The sequence below is a fragment of the Pelobates fuscus genome, chromosome 6 (assembly GCF_036172605.1).
Source record: "Pelobates fuscus isolate aPelFus1 chromosome 6, aPelFus1.pri, whole genome shotgun sequence".
Classification (NCBI taxonomy): domain Eukaryota; kingdom Metazoa; phylum Chordata; class Amphibia; order Anura; family Pelobatidae; genus Pelobates; species Pelobates fuscus.
In genome coordinates, this window is record NC_086322.1 from 176,467,455 (window position 1) to 176,485,947 (window position 18,493).

General features: G+C 39.1%; 1 protein-coding gene across 2 annotated transcripts in view; it reads left to right on the top strand.

The window, feature by feature from the left end:
* Positions 1–18,493, top strand: part of FHIP1A (FHF complex subunit HOOK interacting protein 1A) — a 179,375-nt gene that overhangs the window by 147,296 nt on the left and 13,586 nt on the right. For both annotated transcript variants that reach the window (XM_063458510.1, XM_063458511.1), the window contains exons 7-10: positions 1,395–1,474; positions 10,531–10,718; positions 12,646–13,683; positions 15,061–15,239. In XM_063458510.1, the coding sequence (XP_063314580.1) occupies positions 1,395–1,474; positions 10,531–10,718; positions 12,646–13,683; positions 15,061–15,239 (1,485 nt within the window). The remainder of the gene's footprint in view (positions 1–1,394; positions 1,475–10,530; positions 10,719–12,645; positions 13,684–15,060; positions 15,240–18,493) is intronic.

An 18,493-nucleotide genomic window follows, 5' to 3' on the forward strand; every position in this document is an offset into this window, starting at 1 on the left:
TTTACCCCAAAAAACTGGGAAAACGTATTGACTCGAGTATAAGACTAGGGTGGGAAATGCAGCAGCTACTGGTAAATTTCTAAATAAAATTAGATCCTAAAAAATATATATTAATTGAATATTTATTTACAGTGTGTGTATAATGAATGCAGTGTGTGTGTATGAATGCAGTGTGAGTGTATGAATGCAGTGTGTGTATGAGTGCAGCGTGTGTGTATGAATGCAGCGTGTGTGTGTGTATGAATGCAGTGTGTGTGTATGAATGCAGTGTGTGTGTATGAGTGCAGTGTGTGTATGAGTGCAGCGTGTGTGTATGAGTGCAGCGTGTGTGTATGAGTGCAGCGTGTGTGTATGAGTGCAGCGTGTGTGTATGAGTGCAGTGTGAGTGTATGAATGAAGTGTGTGTATGAGTGCAGTGTGTGTATGAGTGCTGTCTGTGTGCATGAATGCAGTGTGTGTATACGAGTGCAGTGTGTGTGTACGAGTGCAGTGTGTGTACGAGTGCAGTGTGTGTGTATGAATGCAGTGTGTGTGTATGAGTGCAGTGTGTGTGTGAATGCAGTGTGTGTGTACAGAGTGTGTGTGTGTTACAGAGCCTTGGTGGGGGGTGGGCATTTTTTTTTATTATTTATTATTATTATTATTTAATTTAATTATTATTTTTATTATTATTATGTATTATTTAATGTAATTATTATTTTTTTTTTATTATTATTTATTATTTAATTTTTTTTTATTTATTTTTTATTACTTATTTATATATTTTTTTAATCCCCCCTCCCTGCTTGATACATGGCAGGGAGGGGGCTCTCCTTCCCTGGTGGTCCAGCATTGGCAGTTCAGTGGGGGGGGAGAGGGGGGCTGGCAGAGCTGTAACTTACCTGTCCTGCAGCTCCTGTCAGCTCCCTCCTCCTCCGCGCCATCCGTTCAGCTCTTCTGTCAGCTCACACTGTAAGTCTCGCGAGATTTACAGTGGGAGCTGACCGAGGTGCTGAACGGACGGCGCGGAGGAGGAGGGAGCTGACAGGAGCTGCAGGACAAGTAAGTTACAGCTCTGACAACCCCCACAGCCCCTGTCTGTATTATGGCAATGAAATTGCCATAATACAGACTATTGACTCGAGTATAAGCCGAGTTGGGGGTTTTCAGCACAAAAAATGTGCTGAAAAACTCGGCTTATACTCGAGTATATACGGTATATTTTTTTTAAATCAATGGGCCTATTCCATGGGCCTGGGCCTGGAGCTGCAGCTCCATCAGCTCCTATGTTAATCCGGCCCTGCATAAAACATACAGTAACATTACTATGAAAGCATAGTTACAGCAATTGTTATTCATTACAAACAGATAACTGCACAAACTCGTTGTTTCAATGAATTGTTTTTCATTCCTAGCTTTGTGTGGTGTCCTTGGCATTGTTCCGAACTCTTATTGGTTTACATTGTGAAGATGTCATGCTGCAACTCATTTTAAGGTAATATGTTATTTTCAGCTCTATTTCAAGGAAATACAGATCGCTTTTTAATGATATGTTTGCCATAAAATGTCCTGCACCTATACACAAAATACATATTTAAGTGTTCTTTTTTCAATTTATAGTCTAAAGTCAGTAGCTGGGAGGCAATATCACAGCTGAGAGATGCTTTAACAGTGGGATACAATGCATTCACCCATCCTGTCATAGAAAGTATATCTGCATTACCACATTAATACATTTTATATAGTGTTTTCTTTTGTTTAAATATTATTTCACTATCGGATCGTGACAGGTTGGGCTCAGTGGTATAATTGAACTATAAATAAACTTTTTACTGTTGGGTATTTTCCAAGAATATTGAACCATTTATAGATTTTCCACCATGCAGACCACTGAGGACACACTGCCCGTTACATCATACGCCAGAGAATTTTATTGGAATCCTTGAGAGATGTGGGAATGTATATCTTAACCTGCAAAAGTCATTTGAGATTATATGACATTCTTCAGGATGAGTTTAAGGCATTGTTAACTGTCTAAATATTTCACAATATGTCTTTTACTTACTAATGAATGATTCATAAACTAAATCAAGGTGAAATCCCCAAAAATGTATTACCAAAATGAGTTTATTATGTTCAAGTGGGTTTTTCGGATAATATTAAATCACCCCATACATAGAATAGATAAGCATGGCAATTGTGGACATACTGGATCATTTGTTGGTCACAGTGGTCTACACATGGCCACTTTGGTTATTTTTCTGCTAGATTCTATTTTGGTGGGATAGGCGTACCATTTATAGAAAATGTATTTGCAAAATAACCTATCATAATTGGAATGTTTGCAACATGTTTTGTTCTATACACTTTTTTAAATCTTGATGTAGGATGGCAGATATAGACCACAGCATCTGGGGTATTAAAGGTTAGCTATCTGAATATTTCAGAATATGTCTCTCACGCTGCCACCATGCTGATCTTTCTCACCCGTCGCTCCTCCATACCTCGCCCCCTGTCGATCCTTACACTGGCTTCCTGTATCCTATAGGTGTCAATTAAAAATACTAAGCCTTACCTATAATACTAAACAACTCTAGCCCCTGTTACATGTCTTCCCTTATTCATAGATATACCCCTTCTTGGTCTCTTTGCTCTGCCGGTGACCTTCTCCTGTCCGCTACTCGCACCCTTACTGCTAACTCGCGCTTTCAGAACTTCTCGCGGGCGACTCCCGTCTTTTAGGAACAGCCAGCCTACCCTCATCAGACTATCACCCTAGTCTTCAATTATTTAAGAAGTCCCTCAAAACACATCTGTTCAGAAATGCTTATGGACTCCCAGAGTAACTTTTCTATACTTATCCAAATCTGTCTCGCTCTCCTAAAAGAGCCATACTCTACTCTCACCTCCAGCTCTGCTACTTTTCCACCTTGTTTGGTGGCTGACACCCTTGCTGCCCTGTTGTGTATTTGTACCCCATCTCCTCTAGACTGTAAGCTTGTTTGAGCAGGGCCATCAACTTCCTATAGTTCCTGTGTCACTGTGTGAATGTCTAATTTATTGTAAATATACCCCTTTCAAAATATTGTAATAAGCTGCAGAATTAGTTGGCGCTATATAAATACCAATAATAATAATGAACCATGAATTAAATCAGTGTTAAATATAAATGCAACCTGAACTTGCTGTAGAATAAGGATAAACTAGTCACGTAGATATGAATATTTAGGTTTAAAGATCTGGTTTTCTGTCTTTATATGTGCTGCTTTATTAATTCCCGAAACCTACTGTTATTAATTAATTCCTTTCTTTTATGTACAATGGCAATTTGTGATAAAATATGCAGTGTTGTACACAGTGAGTTCAGAACTCTAGACATTAGTGTAGTACGTGTTGGATAGAACATTGATAGTTGAAGCTAACTTGGCAGGTCCTATTCTAACAACCTAATGTCTTCTCTTATGAGATTAATCCACTTACCTGGGAAATCCTTTCTCCTGGGGCTCTTTGCAGTATAAGGTTAAAAATGTCCCTATAAGGCACCTGTGACAGGGAGGGGTACAAAACTGGGGAGTTGGCCTGGACTCCCAAATATATATACATATGAAACCAGGAAAGCTGCACACACCTAAACATGCATACATTAGAAGAATCCAGCATACTTACTAACTAAACACCAGCTTCTAATCTCACAAAAGTTAAACGTTTTTCGAAAACACCAGCACCAGATCTCTATACCTAATTATACATATCTAAGTGACTGCAACAAGTAGTCAGAAATTCAGACAACTAATCTTTGATACCACCGAGTCTACATTTGCCACCCTACAACAAGCTTTGATAATGTGTATGGAACAAGAGCTGTAGTGGCAAAGATTCCATTATAATAAGTGATTTGTAGAATGCATTTTCTAGCCATGATATCCCACTAAAATAGCATCTAGCTGAAACACCGCCATTGTTAGTGGTTATTTGTAGACCACTATGACCAGCCAAAGACCTGTATGAAAGAGGATAGGATTGTTCCAGCATGCCCCCAACTGCAATATTTGTTCTTCATAATTATGTAGTCAGGGAGTGTTGCCATTGGAGCATAGATCATATAATAACAAATATATGCAAACATTACTAAATACCCTGGAGGTCAAACAGAGCTTGGAGTTCAGGTGTTTTTAAAAATCTATTTTGTGAATTTAGTAGGCGGTGTGTAGTGAGTGCAATGGATTCTATATGATATAGATAGTGGATGTACGAAATCCTACCAGTGGTTGGAAAATGCAGGACTGAAAGACAGCACTGAGGCGCTTATCCTAGCAGCTCAGGAACAAGCACTCAGCACCAGATAAATAGAAGGGGGGTCTACCACAACAGATAAGACCCAAGGTGCAGATTGTGTAAAGAGGCCTCTGAGACAATTCAGCACATAGTAGCTCCCGACTGTGACATTGCTTGGGGTCTGCTGGGTACAGGTAAAGGGGAGATTTACTTACTTGAACCTGTCCCTCGTGTGCACCTTGATCCTGCACTTGCTCTTTGGAGCTGACTTCACTGCTGTACTCTCGTGCATGAGCGGGAGAACAGCATTGAAGTCTAAGGAGGATCCTGTGAGACTGAGGAATCCTCTGTGTACACAACCAATTCCCTGCAGTCGTCACCACTGTCAGGCAGAGGAGAAATATAGTTTCTACTTGGAATTTCAACACCATCTTTATGAAATACTCTCTTTTTTTTTTTAGTGCATAGGTAAACATACAAAGACATTGTTGCTTAGGTATGTACAATAGGTATAGATGTTGCATAAAATGTCAAAATACAGCACATTTTATTTTAGTACCAGGTACGTCCGCAGAGGTACATTCACAGAGGGGCTGGGGAAGGGGCAAAAGAGACAGATAGAGGCTTTAACTAAACACATCAGATTTTAGTCTCTACTGGACCAAACTTTAGTCTCTACTATCTCTGTATTACACACAGTATCTCTATATTACACACAGTATCCCTGTATTACACTCAGTATCTCTATATTACACACAGTATCCCTGTATTATACTTAGTATCTCTGTATTACACACTGTATCCCTGTATTACACACTGTATCCCTGTATTACACTCAGTATCTCTGTATTACACACAGTATCTCTATATTACACACAGTGTCCCTGTATTACACTCAGTATCTCTGTATTACACACAGTATCTCTGTATTACACACAGTATCTCCATATTACACACAGTATCCCTGTATTACACTCAGTGTCTCTGTATTACACACAGTATCTCTATATTACACTCAGGTTACTGGCTATGGGAGGATAATGTATAATAAACACAGGTTACTGGCTATGGGGGATAATGTATAATAAACACAGGTTACTGGCTATGGGGGTAATGTATAATAAACACAGGTTACTGGCTATGGGGGGATAATGTATAATAAACACAGGTTACTGGCTATGGGGGATAATGTATAATAAACACAGGTTACTGGCTATGGGGGTAATGTATAATAAACACAGGTTACTGGCTATGGGGGGATAATGTATAATAAACACAGGTTACTGGCTATGGGGGATAATGTATAATAAACACAGGTTACTGACTATGGAGGATAATGTATAATAAACACACACAAAAAAAAAAGAATGAAAAAAAAAAAAAGAAAATAATGCAGCTTCAGAATTATTCTAAATTGTATGCTGTCTAGGAGGTGGGATGGTCTGGGAGGGAGGGTCTCCTGCTGATTGGCTGGAATGTGTCTGCTTACTGTGAGGTACAGGGTCAAAGTTTACTCAATGATGACGAATAGGGGGCGGACCGAACATCGCATATGTTCGCCGTCCGTGGCGAACACGAACATGCGATGTTCGCCAGCAGGGCCGGTGCTTGGATTTTTAGGTACATAGGCGAAGATGCATTTTTCCGCCCCCCCCAAAAAAAACATCTTCACCTATGTGCCTCTTAACCAGCCCCTCTCCCCTCCCCGACCAATAGTGGTCCCTTCCCTGCCCCTTAGTGTTCTTCTCCCCTCCCCCCTCTTGTCCCTGTCTCTTGGTGTTTCTCTCCCATTCCCTCCCTGTCCCTTGGTGCACCCCACACCCCGTTAGTGGTTACACTCCCCTTCCTGGTGTGCCTTCTACCTCTATTGTTGCATTGCCTAGCGGAGCAGATCCCCTAAAGGAGCTTTAGTTTTCTGTACCCGGCCGAACTGACAGGGAGTGCTCTCTCTGTGAGCACCTCCTGTCAGTCTGGCCAGGTACAGGAAACAGAAGCTCCTGTACCGCGCTCCGCTCCGCTACACTCTGTACACACTGACAGTCACACACTCAATGACAAACACACAGACGTCACTGACAGACACAGACTCATTGACACTCATTGACAGACACACGGATAGTCACACACATACTCAATGACAAACATACTCTCACTGATTTGACAGACACACACTCATACACTGACAAACACACTCATCATACACTGACAGACACACTCCTAAACTCACATGCACACACACAGACGCACTCACTCACACACGCTGTCACTCATAGACGCACGCTGTCACTCACAGACGCACACTCTGTCACTCACAGACGCACACGCTGTCACTCACAGACGCACACGCTGTCACTCACAGACGCACACGCTGTCACTCACAGACACAGACACTCACAGACACACACACTGTCACTCACAGACACTCACAGATACACACACAGACACTCACAGACACACACAAATACACTCACAGACACACACACTGTCACTCAGACACAGACACTCACAGACACACACACTGTCACTCACAGACACACACACTGTCACTCACAGACACACACAGACACACACACAGACACTCACAGACACACACAAATACACTCACAGACACACACACTGTCACTCACACTGTCACTCACAGACACACACACAGACACTCACAGACACACACACACAGACACTCACAGACACACACACTGTCAATCACAGACACACACACACAGACACTCATCACATACATTCACTAATTATTTTAATAAATATACATTTTCCACCCAGCCTCCTTACCTGGAGAGCTGGTGTGGATGATGCATCCTTCCCTGGGGTCCTGCTGAGCGGCGTGCGGCTGTGCTGTGCGGAGATCAGACGCGGCGAGGGAGCTCTAATCTCACCGCTCTGCTCCCTTGCACGCTGTCTGCTGATACCGCGGGAGCCGGAATATGACGTCATATTTCGGCTCCCGCGGTAATCAGCAGACAGCGCGCGAGGGAGCAGAGCGGTGAGATTAGAGCTCCCTCGCCGCGTCTGATCTCCGCACAGCACAGCCGCGCCGGGGGCCGAGACGGTGGCTGGCAGGAGGGAGAGCTTCCCTCCTGCTGGTCACTGAAATTTTGCGCCCCCAGAGCCCGTGCGCCCTAAGGCGGCCGCCTGTGCCGCCTTATGGACGCGCCGGCCCTGTTCGCCAGGAACTATTCGCCAGCGAACCGTTTCGGGACATCACTATAAACTACCACTAAAACTAAAATGGCTTTTTTAGTCAAAAGACTGACTAAAACTAAATTGAAATTTAGCAACAAAATTAACAGTGCAACCTATGCCCTTTAAGTGCAGACTATAGTCCCACATCAAGAAGGAATTAAACATGTCTTGGAGCCCAGAGGAAAACTAGTTAGTCAGATCTCCTGCCACATTTAGCGTTTCCCACTGTATGTCCGACTTCCCGTATTGATCTTCTTAGAAGCATGCTTCTGTGCCAGCAGGGTTGGGGGTTATGGGACACTTGCATGGGACTGCCAGCTTCCAAGCACCTCCGGTTCAGGAGATCAGCCACTTTTCCTGCCAGGCACTGGAGTAGGTTTCTGGCAGATGAAGATCTGAAAATTGAAAATGGAGGCACCCAAAGGGGGGAAAGCTTCAGGTAAGTATAACTCACCTCTGCTACATCCAGTGGCCACCTGACCCCAAGCAACAATGCCATTAACAGGGATCCTTGCAAATTATACAAGGATCCTGGAAGGTGACAGAGGCACTTAAATGTTTTTACTGTGGTTGGTTCCCATTCAAGAGAACAGCTCACTTGGGACATTTCATAGGAAATCCAGACAATTGGAATCCGATTGATCCCCCTGCAAGGGCACATCAGAATCAAATTGCCATATCAAAATAAATGTAAGAGCACTGAGCTCCACATAGAGCATTACTATATGCCCCCATGGTCTTCATACTTTGTATGCCGTACTACAAATGCAATTTTAGACTTTAGTGAATAATTTATCCCATGCCTTCACATTTTGTGTGAGGATATGGGTTCCAGGACTGCAAAGTTAGAATTATAAACGAAGACAGTAGCACACCGGCTATAATAAAATCACACTGCAGAATATTCCTCATACACATAAAGATGGAACAAAGGTAAGCTACAGGCCACAAGGTAACTCTAGAGATTTATTACATCTTATAGACTTGGTTCAAGGTTCAATATTTCTTTTTCTCTGCTAGGCTTTTCTTGATAAGATCTTGACACTTGAAATATATTAAACTATGAACATAGTACTCAAGAAATATAAGAGTACAAGGAATGTATCTGTGTAGTCAAACATAAGCACTAATTGATTTGTTTTAAACCAAATGGTGCTGGTGGATAACCTTGGTTCTCCAATTGTTTGTTAGCTGCTCCTTATATGATGACAACCTAAACCATATGGCACTGTATTTTCATGCTTTGGCAATAGCATAGCATGTTGATGTAAAGTATATATACAGAAATATCTAAATTAAAGGGACACTGTAGGCACCCAGACCACTTCAGCTAATTGAAGTGGTCTGGGTGCTGTGACCATTTGCACTTAGTGCTGCAATGTAAACATATACATATATACACACATTCTACATATATAACTATTAACTACTTAATTATTTGATTGTATTAATTATAATTTGAGGGACCTGTCTGACAACCCAGGCAGACAGTCCAGAGAAGCAAGCCCTATATTGAACCACGTAACTTTCCAAAACACCATAAAACTTTAACATGCTCTTAATATGAGTCTTTTAAAAAGTAAAACTTATCACGACGATGATATCACCAGGAAAAGTGCAGTTTTTGTTTAGAAAAAAAATGCAAAAAACAAATAAAAACACTAAATTTGCCCAGTGTTTGTGACTAAGTGGCTACTACAAAAGACTCGAAATACCCAATTTGGAATACCCTGGGTTGTCTACATTTGAAAATGGTATGCCATGATGGGGTTAATTCACATTCCTGGGCTACCATATAGACCCAGAAAACCAATCTGGCAAACTGAATTGGGCAAACTGAATTGGGCAAGCCCTATATTGACCCTGTAACTTTCCAGAACACCATAAAACCTGTACCCTGGGTTGTCTACGTTTTCAAATGGTATGTCATGCTGGGGTTAATTTTCATTTCTGGGCTGCCATACCGTCTTAAAGGCAATATAACTAATCTGGCAAATAGCAATTTACAAAAACAGAAATTGGCAAATCTTAAGTAAATCTTTACAAATGTAAAATAAACATTATAATAATGTAAAACCTAGCTATCTTCCTTACATTCTTCTTTTTCTCCTCCACGCTTATCTCAATTTTATTTATATGGCTTTATCTTACGACAGCTTTCTTTAGTGGGACTGTTAATCAGACTGATTAACAGATATATTCTCCCAGCTGTATAAATATTTCTATATATTGTTACTTAATTATGTGTGGGTGTTATGAAATGCTTGACAGCTGTAATGCAACAATTAATTACACAATGAGTTGTGTGTAGTTGATGACCAACCTAAAACATTTATATAATATTTGCAGCCATGAGTAGATCATCGGCTTATTACACTTTTGTGAATTTTGAATGTTTGTCAAGCTATATTTGTGTTTGCCATTGCTAATAGTAGGATGTTCATTTGGAATGATCTATCTTTAGAACAGAACCGAATCCAGATTTACATGCCTCAAATAATATATTGCACATACACAAATCTGTTAGAACATTTTTATGGAGGTGGGGGCATTATACCTGGATGTATTTCCTTTATTCAATGTTGTAAAAAAACAAGGGATAATACGCTCTGAACATTGACCTATTGAATGGTATTTATTTTTGAATATTTATGAAACTAGTTCTGTTTCTGCGTAGTTTCTTTGAGTTAAAATTGAATGTTTCTGCAAAGCATAAATATTATAATTTGCAACTACACATTGAAATTGCGCATTTTGGCGATGCCTGTTTCTAGCTCTAAATCAAATGGTTTGATGTCTACGACAGTGTGAAACTAAGATGGCAATGCAAGTTTATATATAATGAAGAAGGACTTGCATCTGCAGACTTTGGGCTAAATTCTCTTAGCAGTTTTTCATAGAATCTGACAGAGGAACTAACTCAATAAGGAGAGGATGAGGCAACCCTCACACTGCTAAAAAAATCCAGCCCACTGTGTGTTAGGGGGAATAACATAAAAATCTAATTATTGTGTTGCTTAGGTCCCTTTGAGATGCAAAAACATATCAGTAATGGAATGTTGTTTCTTTCTGTACCAGATATTTAATCCCCTGTAACCATATGATGGTCAGTCAGCGACAGGCTGTGAAGGAAAGGGATTGCTATTCTGCTTCTGCTGCTCGATTTTTAGCCTTAACTCCAGAATGCTGTTCTATTAATAATTCCATCAACTCTGGAAGCAGGGAAAAAAATGACGCCCTTTTATCAAAATTCAGACACAAAACAGGTAACAAGAAACCCAACTGTGTACTATTACCATGCATTTCAAAAGAATATTAAATGCTGAAATTGAGAAAAAGTTAAATGTTATAAAAGTTAATGTCATAAGCTCCGTGTTTACTGTCTGTCTGCCCTACCATTACAGGCATCTATATATAGCGCAAAATAATATAATATTATTAAATATGACATGGGATACCTTAATCCCTTCAATTGCCATAAGATGCATGCAAAAAGGATGGGATAAAGAGTTACTCCAAGCACCATGAACCCTTCAGTGATTTGAAGTGATCATGGTGCTTGGAGTCTGTATCAGAAGCGTTTTGTTAAGAGACACAGCACATCTAGACTGCTGCCAGAAGTGTAACTCCACATTTAGCAGCATCAATGGGGTGTCACTAATGTTAATTTTGTGCATGTTTGTCTGTTGCAAGCATAACAGGCAACAGAAAGCCAATGGCGGCATACACTCCCACCGTGCCGCCTGTGTCCTCAACTCAGCTTGCCCTTCCTGATATCTGTCCCTCTCAAATAAAAAAGGTTGATAAGTAGAGAAGGATTGGGCTGCAGGGAGAGCTTGACCTTGGTGTTGGATTAGCAATTTTATTTTATGATTTTTGATTGAAGCCTTCCTTTAACTGTATGAACTGTTGAATTTGATGTTATTTTTCGTATGAATAGCTTTTTGTAACAAAGGTAGTTCTCACAACCTAAAAAGTTAGACTCCTTTGGTATCACTTGTAACACAGAAGCCTTTTTTAGGGTGGAAGCAGAGGTGTTTTTTCTAGACATGTGCAATATGTTTCATTCCGAATGTACATTTGGACGAATTTCGTGAAATTCGGACATTCGGATGCTTACGAATGTCTGAAGTTTGAAGTGCCGAATTTCAGAATTGCCGAAGTGGGGTAGGGTTTAGGGGTTAGAGGTAGGGTCCAAATTACCGAAGTTCCGAATTGCTGAAGTGCCGATCCGAATGCCATTGGTCAGAATTGCAAAAGCAGACAATTTTTTTTTTTACTTACCCGAATTTCCGAAACGAACCGAATTTTTTGCCCATGCACATCCCTAGTTTTTTCTGCAAATATCTTGCATACAGTGAGAAGTTATCCACAATGAAACATTAGAAATATCCTTTTCTTTGATATTTCTTTTAACAAAACACATAAAGACTAACAGTGTTGCCTTAAAATATTTATTCAGTAGTACAGATTAAACTGCTGGCTTATTTGTCACCTTGAGTGGATATGCCCTCTCTGTATATTTTCCATAAGGTTAAGAGGATCAGGATTCAGAACAATTGCAATCATAACTTCTCTGCTCACAATCAGCTGTGTGTCAGAAGAGCTTTTACCTAGAGGAATACATTCAGAATTCTTCTTTATTTCTCTTTTGGTTGCGCTAACAAAAGTAAAAAAAAATAAAAAATAACACACAAAAAAAGACCATTCACTTTCTAAACAACATGTTATTATCAGAACTTAAAAAAATAGCTAAATGCAGATTATTTGTTAAATTACAGCAGTAGGGAACTTGACTAATTTGACCAGTCATCGAGAGAAAAAGACTCCAGGGAAAAGAACAAACATAATTTATCTGGAGTTTTGTCATTCAATATACGGCTTAGAGCAAAAAAACATCAGATGCTACTTTTTTTTAGCCCATAGAAACCCATTGACAGATGAAGGTAAAAGCTCTTCTGAGGGCCTCTAGTAAGTAACCGGTAATGTTGCTGTTCTGCATCATGTGAAACAATATGTGGAAGACAACCCACATTAACACAGAAAAAACTATTAAATATTACTATGCTGCATGCAAGATTATTGTGTAAGGTAAGAAAAACTACAATATTACATACTAAAGTAAGCTCTAATATTAAAATGTATATCAAACGTAATGAAATTTATCACAAAGCACATCATATCTCTTTACAGATCCTGGTGCATCTAAGGAAATCTCTCATGAAAGAGAGTCTACAATTACTGAGGCACTCGAGGAGGACGTAGATGCCAGCTATCTTGATTACCTATGGGAGGCTCATCATAATATCCTTAAATGTGTAGAGGACTGTAAAGTCTGGTCAGCCCCATATGATGGACTAAACCCTGATCCCGACTCCTCTCTTCAGGCCTTGCTTGAGAATAATTTAAGGAGAGGAGAGTTCCCCACATTCAGGCGTGCTAATAGAACAAACACGGGTTCCTTATCAGAGACTATGTCTTTGAGTGAAAGGACTCAGATGGATCTTGAATGGGATGACAGTTATGATACGGGGATGTCTCCAGACTCAGGAAATTGTTCGCCACAGCCTCCAGTGGAAGTCAGTGATACTGCTTTACCTCCAGAACCCCCACTCCACATTCAAGAGATGAAAAGAAACGCTATTATGTTTGTTAAAGGGTCTTACATTGAGGATTCAGATTTCCAGGATGATGTGATGGTTTATAGATTATGCGCTCAAAAAGATGCCCAAGACACTAATATGCAATTGGAAGAAGATAAAGATGCATCAACAGAAGCACCTATACATGCACCCAAAAAGAACGATCAACATTCTCAGGGTCATAAAGAAGATCAAATCAATGCAAACAATAAAAAAAACTCAAGTTTAAATCAAGAAACTCAAAATAAACTTGTAAATCAAAAAAATGATAAAAAAGAGTTACCAAAGCTAGAACTTCAGCTTTCTTCCAGAGCGGAATTTAAATCTAATGAGAAGATATTAAGTCCAGATAGCGAGGATTTCATTGCCCGATGTGATGAGATAATAAAGGATATGAACCCAGCTCCACTGGAAGAATGCAGCTCTCTAGTACCCAGCCTAGTCTCCCCAATAGAAGACGATGAAGATGAGTTTGAAAAATATTCAATGGGAACACCATCATCGGAAAGGGTACCATCGCCCTTTGAGCCAAAAGATCTCACTGTCTTTTCTAGCTACTCACCCAGGTCCCAGGCAATACCCTTTACAGGTAATCTTAAAGCAACAACTTTCTTTTAGCTTTATTTATCATACTATACACCTTACAGTAGCAATTTATTCTTGCAGGTGATTTTATAGCGGTATCCCCAACTATTTCATCCTAAAACTCTGGGAAATGTCAGAAAACCATAATCACCCAGGTGCCTTTCTAGTCCTTAGTTCTTATTTTGGGTGCTGAAATCAGTTACATTAAACAAGTGATGGCAGGATAACAGAAAAGTGAAGATAGAACAGGAAAATGGAGAATGGTAATAAAACACAGGTATATATTGATTGGAGGTATAGCTTCCAATTTCCATATTCTAAACAGCAAGTGAATCTAGTGAGTGTCCGCAAATCAAGTGTGGCAATAAATCTGTACACATTGTTGCAGGTTTGTCCATGATAGATATATATATATATATATATATATATATATATATATATACACTAGACTAGATGATAAGGGGTGAGATGTATATAACTGGACTGCACCCTACCAAATGGTTGCCTCTTGCTCTTAATTCAGTTCTCCTTCAAAATAGATTTTATAAAAGTGTGTCCTGTGCTGTTCTCATTTAATTTCTTTGTTTTTTGTAATTCTGAAAGCTCAGACAGCTTTCCCTTCACATATATTCTTTTTTTATATCCTGCCATCTCATACATACTCTTAAATGTGCAAAATAACAGAAACCATACATGCAACCGTGAAAAGCACATTCATTTTAACTTACTAAACCCATATCAATGGGATCATAAGCATATAGGGATCTAAAATGAATGGAGTAAAAAAATCTCATAACATAGCAAACCAGCACAATTTAATGTAAAAAAAAAAAAAAAATATATATATATATATGTATATATATATATATATATATATATATATGTATGTATATGTAGCTATTTCATTCTTTTTATGATCTCATCACATTGAGATTACTATATATATGTATATGTCTATATTCCCACTGAAATGAGTTCAGTAAGTTAAATGATGTTGTTTTCATGGTTGTGCGGTTTGTTTTCATAAACATACAGACACCCTAATAGACAATTCCCATTGTGAATAGATCATTAAGGGAATGAACCACCTCCACTGAAAAAATTACAGCTCTCCAGTAACCAACGTAGTGTTCCACACTAGAGGACAAATAAGATAAGTTTGGGAGCACTGTCATTGGTCCTTTGAGTGAGGAGACTTGATTCTCTTTTCTCATGACTCATCCAGGTACCATGCAATAACATTTATAGGTTAGCTCTCTAATCCATCGCCATTGCCGTCTACTGAGGAGGCCAAGGGTTCATATTAGCTTGCTAATAACCTTCTACCTGTATTGCTTATGTACATGACACATTCATTTTTATATTTTGATTTTTCTTTCAGGACCATTTATCAGTGTAGTGCTATCAAAATTAGAGAATATGCTTGACAATTCCTTGCATGTAAACTTGTTGTTAATTGGCATAGTTACACAATTGGCAACCTACCCACAGCCTCTCATCCAGTCCTTTCTACTGAACACCAACATGGTTTTCCAGCCCAGCGTACGGTCTCTATACCAGGTAATTCAATTCCAATTAATTCAGATAAATAATCAGGATACGACTTGATATGATCAATAAAGGTACTATATATCTGCAGTTATATTCATGAAACATTTCTTATTTCATTAAACAAGTATATGGCCGTTACACATTTTGGGTAAGAAAGAGTCCATCATTTTGTCTAAAACTAAGTAAAAAAAAAAGTGACTTTTTGCATAGTTGCATACAAATTAATTTTCCAACTTTTTGATTTTCAAAACAGTCACAAAAATAAATATTCTGCATATAATGTTGTTTACCTTAAGAAAATGCACATAGTGACAAGATGTCAGATTTGAGCACTTCACTTTCCTTTTTTTCAGCAACTAAAGTTTTTTTTTTTTAATTTTTTTATTGAACTGACAGATACCTACAAATATACCCTGACAATAAAATGTATATTTTTGCTGTAAAATGGACATTAAAAGAGTCATGGACTTAGTGTCCACCCTGGGCTCCAACCCATGGTCAGCACGGGGGAGCTATAACATTAACTTAAGCAGGGGGCTTAGTGCCCCCACCTATTCCTCTACGGGTAGAGGCTGTAAAATTTAAATTAGCTGGCAACAACTTCGTGTTTCCCCCCCAGGTCAGCAGTTGGGGCTCTAACAATATTACATGGACCTAATAGAATAAACTATTGTACACCCCATGGGCGACAAGTGGGGGCTTGATGTAACTTTAATAATGATGTAACTTTAAAATAATAATATGATGTAACTTTAAAAAAAAAAAAAAAAGACGGGGTTGACAAAAACTTATGAGAAAGAAAACCACAATAACAAATAAAAAATATATGTAGGCCCATAGAATGCTCTGGTAAGACTAAGCTTGGGAAGTGAGAAAAGCCCTTTTAAGGGCTTTCCTTTTCCTTTTGTTCCCTTAAAGGTATTTCAGGAGTGATGGCTGAACATACATCTTTGTGGGCTTTTTTGGACACTGGAATGTCCAACCACTTTCTGTGTTTAATTATAGCACCCACCTGTTGTCCATGGATGGGGCTTTGAGGGGGTTTGAAAAAGCAAGATGACATCTAATGGCATGTGTATATTTTTTGATTTACTGGTATTAGTTGGTCCTCACCTCACTATTATTAGGGTGGGGTGGTAGGCAGGATGATTTTTCTTGGGAGGATGGCAGGTGACTTAGAGATTCCTAGCCACTGAGTGGATGCTCAATGGAATGTCCACATCTTCTATATTTAATTGTATCTCCCACCTTCCACCGAAGGGCGTGGGCCTGGGGTATACATTAGGTCCCCATTTATTATAATAATAATAAGCCCACATCCACTGCCCATGAGTAGACACTGGAGGGAGAAAAGGTCCCATCCCATTTATTATATTCCTCACCCATTGATAACATATAGGGGCGAAGTGGACACCAAGTGTGATCTGTCCTCCCTCCTCATTTTTTATTTTAAGCCCCCACCCAAAACCCAGTGATGTAAGATGCCAGCAGGCAAATATGTAAATAAATGCATTAGTTGGCAGCAGTTTGCTGTTACCATTATTTATTTGAGGATCATGTCCTTGATAAATGGCATTGAACTGCAGAATCTGATATGTTAAATATTGTCGATTGACAATGATTGATTTTTAAGAAAATATTTTGGAAAATCTATATAATTTAAAGGAATATTTATCAGCAGCCTTTCACAGTGGGAACTAGGTTGATTTGAACCGTTAAAAGGCTAATCGGGAGCTGATGAATGCTGGGTTGTAATCGAGGTCTTACTTTGAACTCCAACTAAAAAGTTACCTAAGGCTTTTTGTATCCTTACTGTTCTGAGCAGTGGCAGCCACAGAGATCAGCACTGAGAGAATTATCCACAGTTTATGGCTAGTAAACACAGGCTTTGCTTTCCCTTTAAATGTTACTTGTTCATATTGGTTAAATACATATAATTTTATGACATTCATTTACTTTCTTCCTCTGTAGATGTATTTTTTTCGATATCTTTTAAAGAAAAACAGATTGCACAAAAGTAAAACATTATTATAAGGAACAGTCTAAGGCTATTTGAAACTGTTAATGCTCATTAAGTATATACTCTTCTTACGGATGGTTACAAGTAACAATTTATTATGTTATCCTCCTTTAAATAATGATGATGCCTATAACCTATCTATCCAGTTTTTTTACATTTCCACACATCCTATATACATTATTCACAGCTGCCCAAGTTACATAGTTGGTCCCTACATTCTTACTGCCAATTTTCTTCAACCATCTCTGGTTATGACTCATAGCAAATCCATGGCATTTCAACTTTTTCTTTGTCTATATATTGTTTTAGGTTAACGTGTAATGAGAACGTAAAACATGAGAAATTTACATTTGAAATGTTACCTTGAATTCACATTAACTTTTCATATTTAATTTTTCTGACTTTTCTCTCTTCCTGCGTCAACTGTGTTGTTTACTTCAAGGTTTACCTTTGTTATATACTCTATTCTCCATATGTGCTCCTATATTTATTCATAATGAAATAAAGAGTCAAATGCCATTATGTGGACGACTGAAAAAGTTACATTCTAAGCACCGTAACAACCTATTCTATTTGCTTCCAAACAAACTATTGCTTATCACTGCACTTAGCAAAAACTGCTCATGCTACAAGCCCACTCCCTTACTGAGATAGACGACAGGAGGAAGCTAATATTAACACATCTCACCTCTTCATGTACTCGTTCCTATCCAAGCTCCACCTGCTCTGACATAGCTGACTGTGAAGGAGTCCCTTAGTCACCCAATCGCTCAATCATGACTAATTCATCACTGGCAAAACTATAAAGTGAGATACTAGTTTAACCCCTTAAGGACCAAACTTCTGGAATAAAAGGGAATCATGACCTGTCAAACATGTCATGTGTCCTTAAGGGGTTAAAGGAACACAACATAACTGTATTGCTAACGCTAGTGTCCCTCAGCCATAAATGTATTGTCCAGTCTCCCCACATATTGAAAGAGTTAAAAACCTTTTAACACTTACCACTTTCCATTGAAGTGGCTATGGTGCCTGAAATCCCTGTGTGCCATGCTCCATTTCATTGTTAAATCGATTCTGAAGAGTTTAGTTTAACAGTGTATCCACCCACAAGCCTGCCCCTCTGATGGAATATCTAAGGTGGAGTTATGCGTATCCGTACGCAATACAAAATTATAAAGCAATAGTGACTGGTGATAAGCTGGGAGCAACAGACAGGACCAGGCTGCAGGTTCTTGGGGAC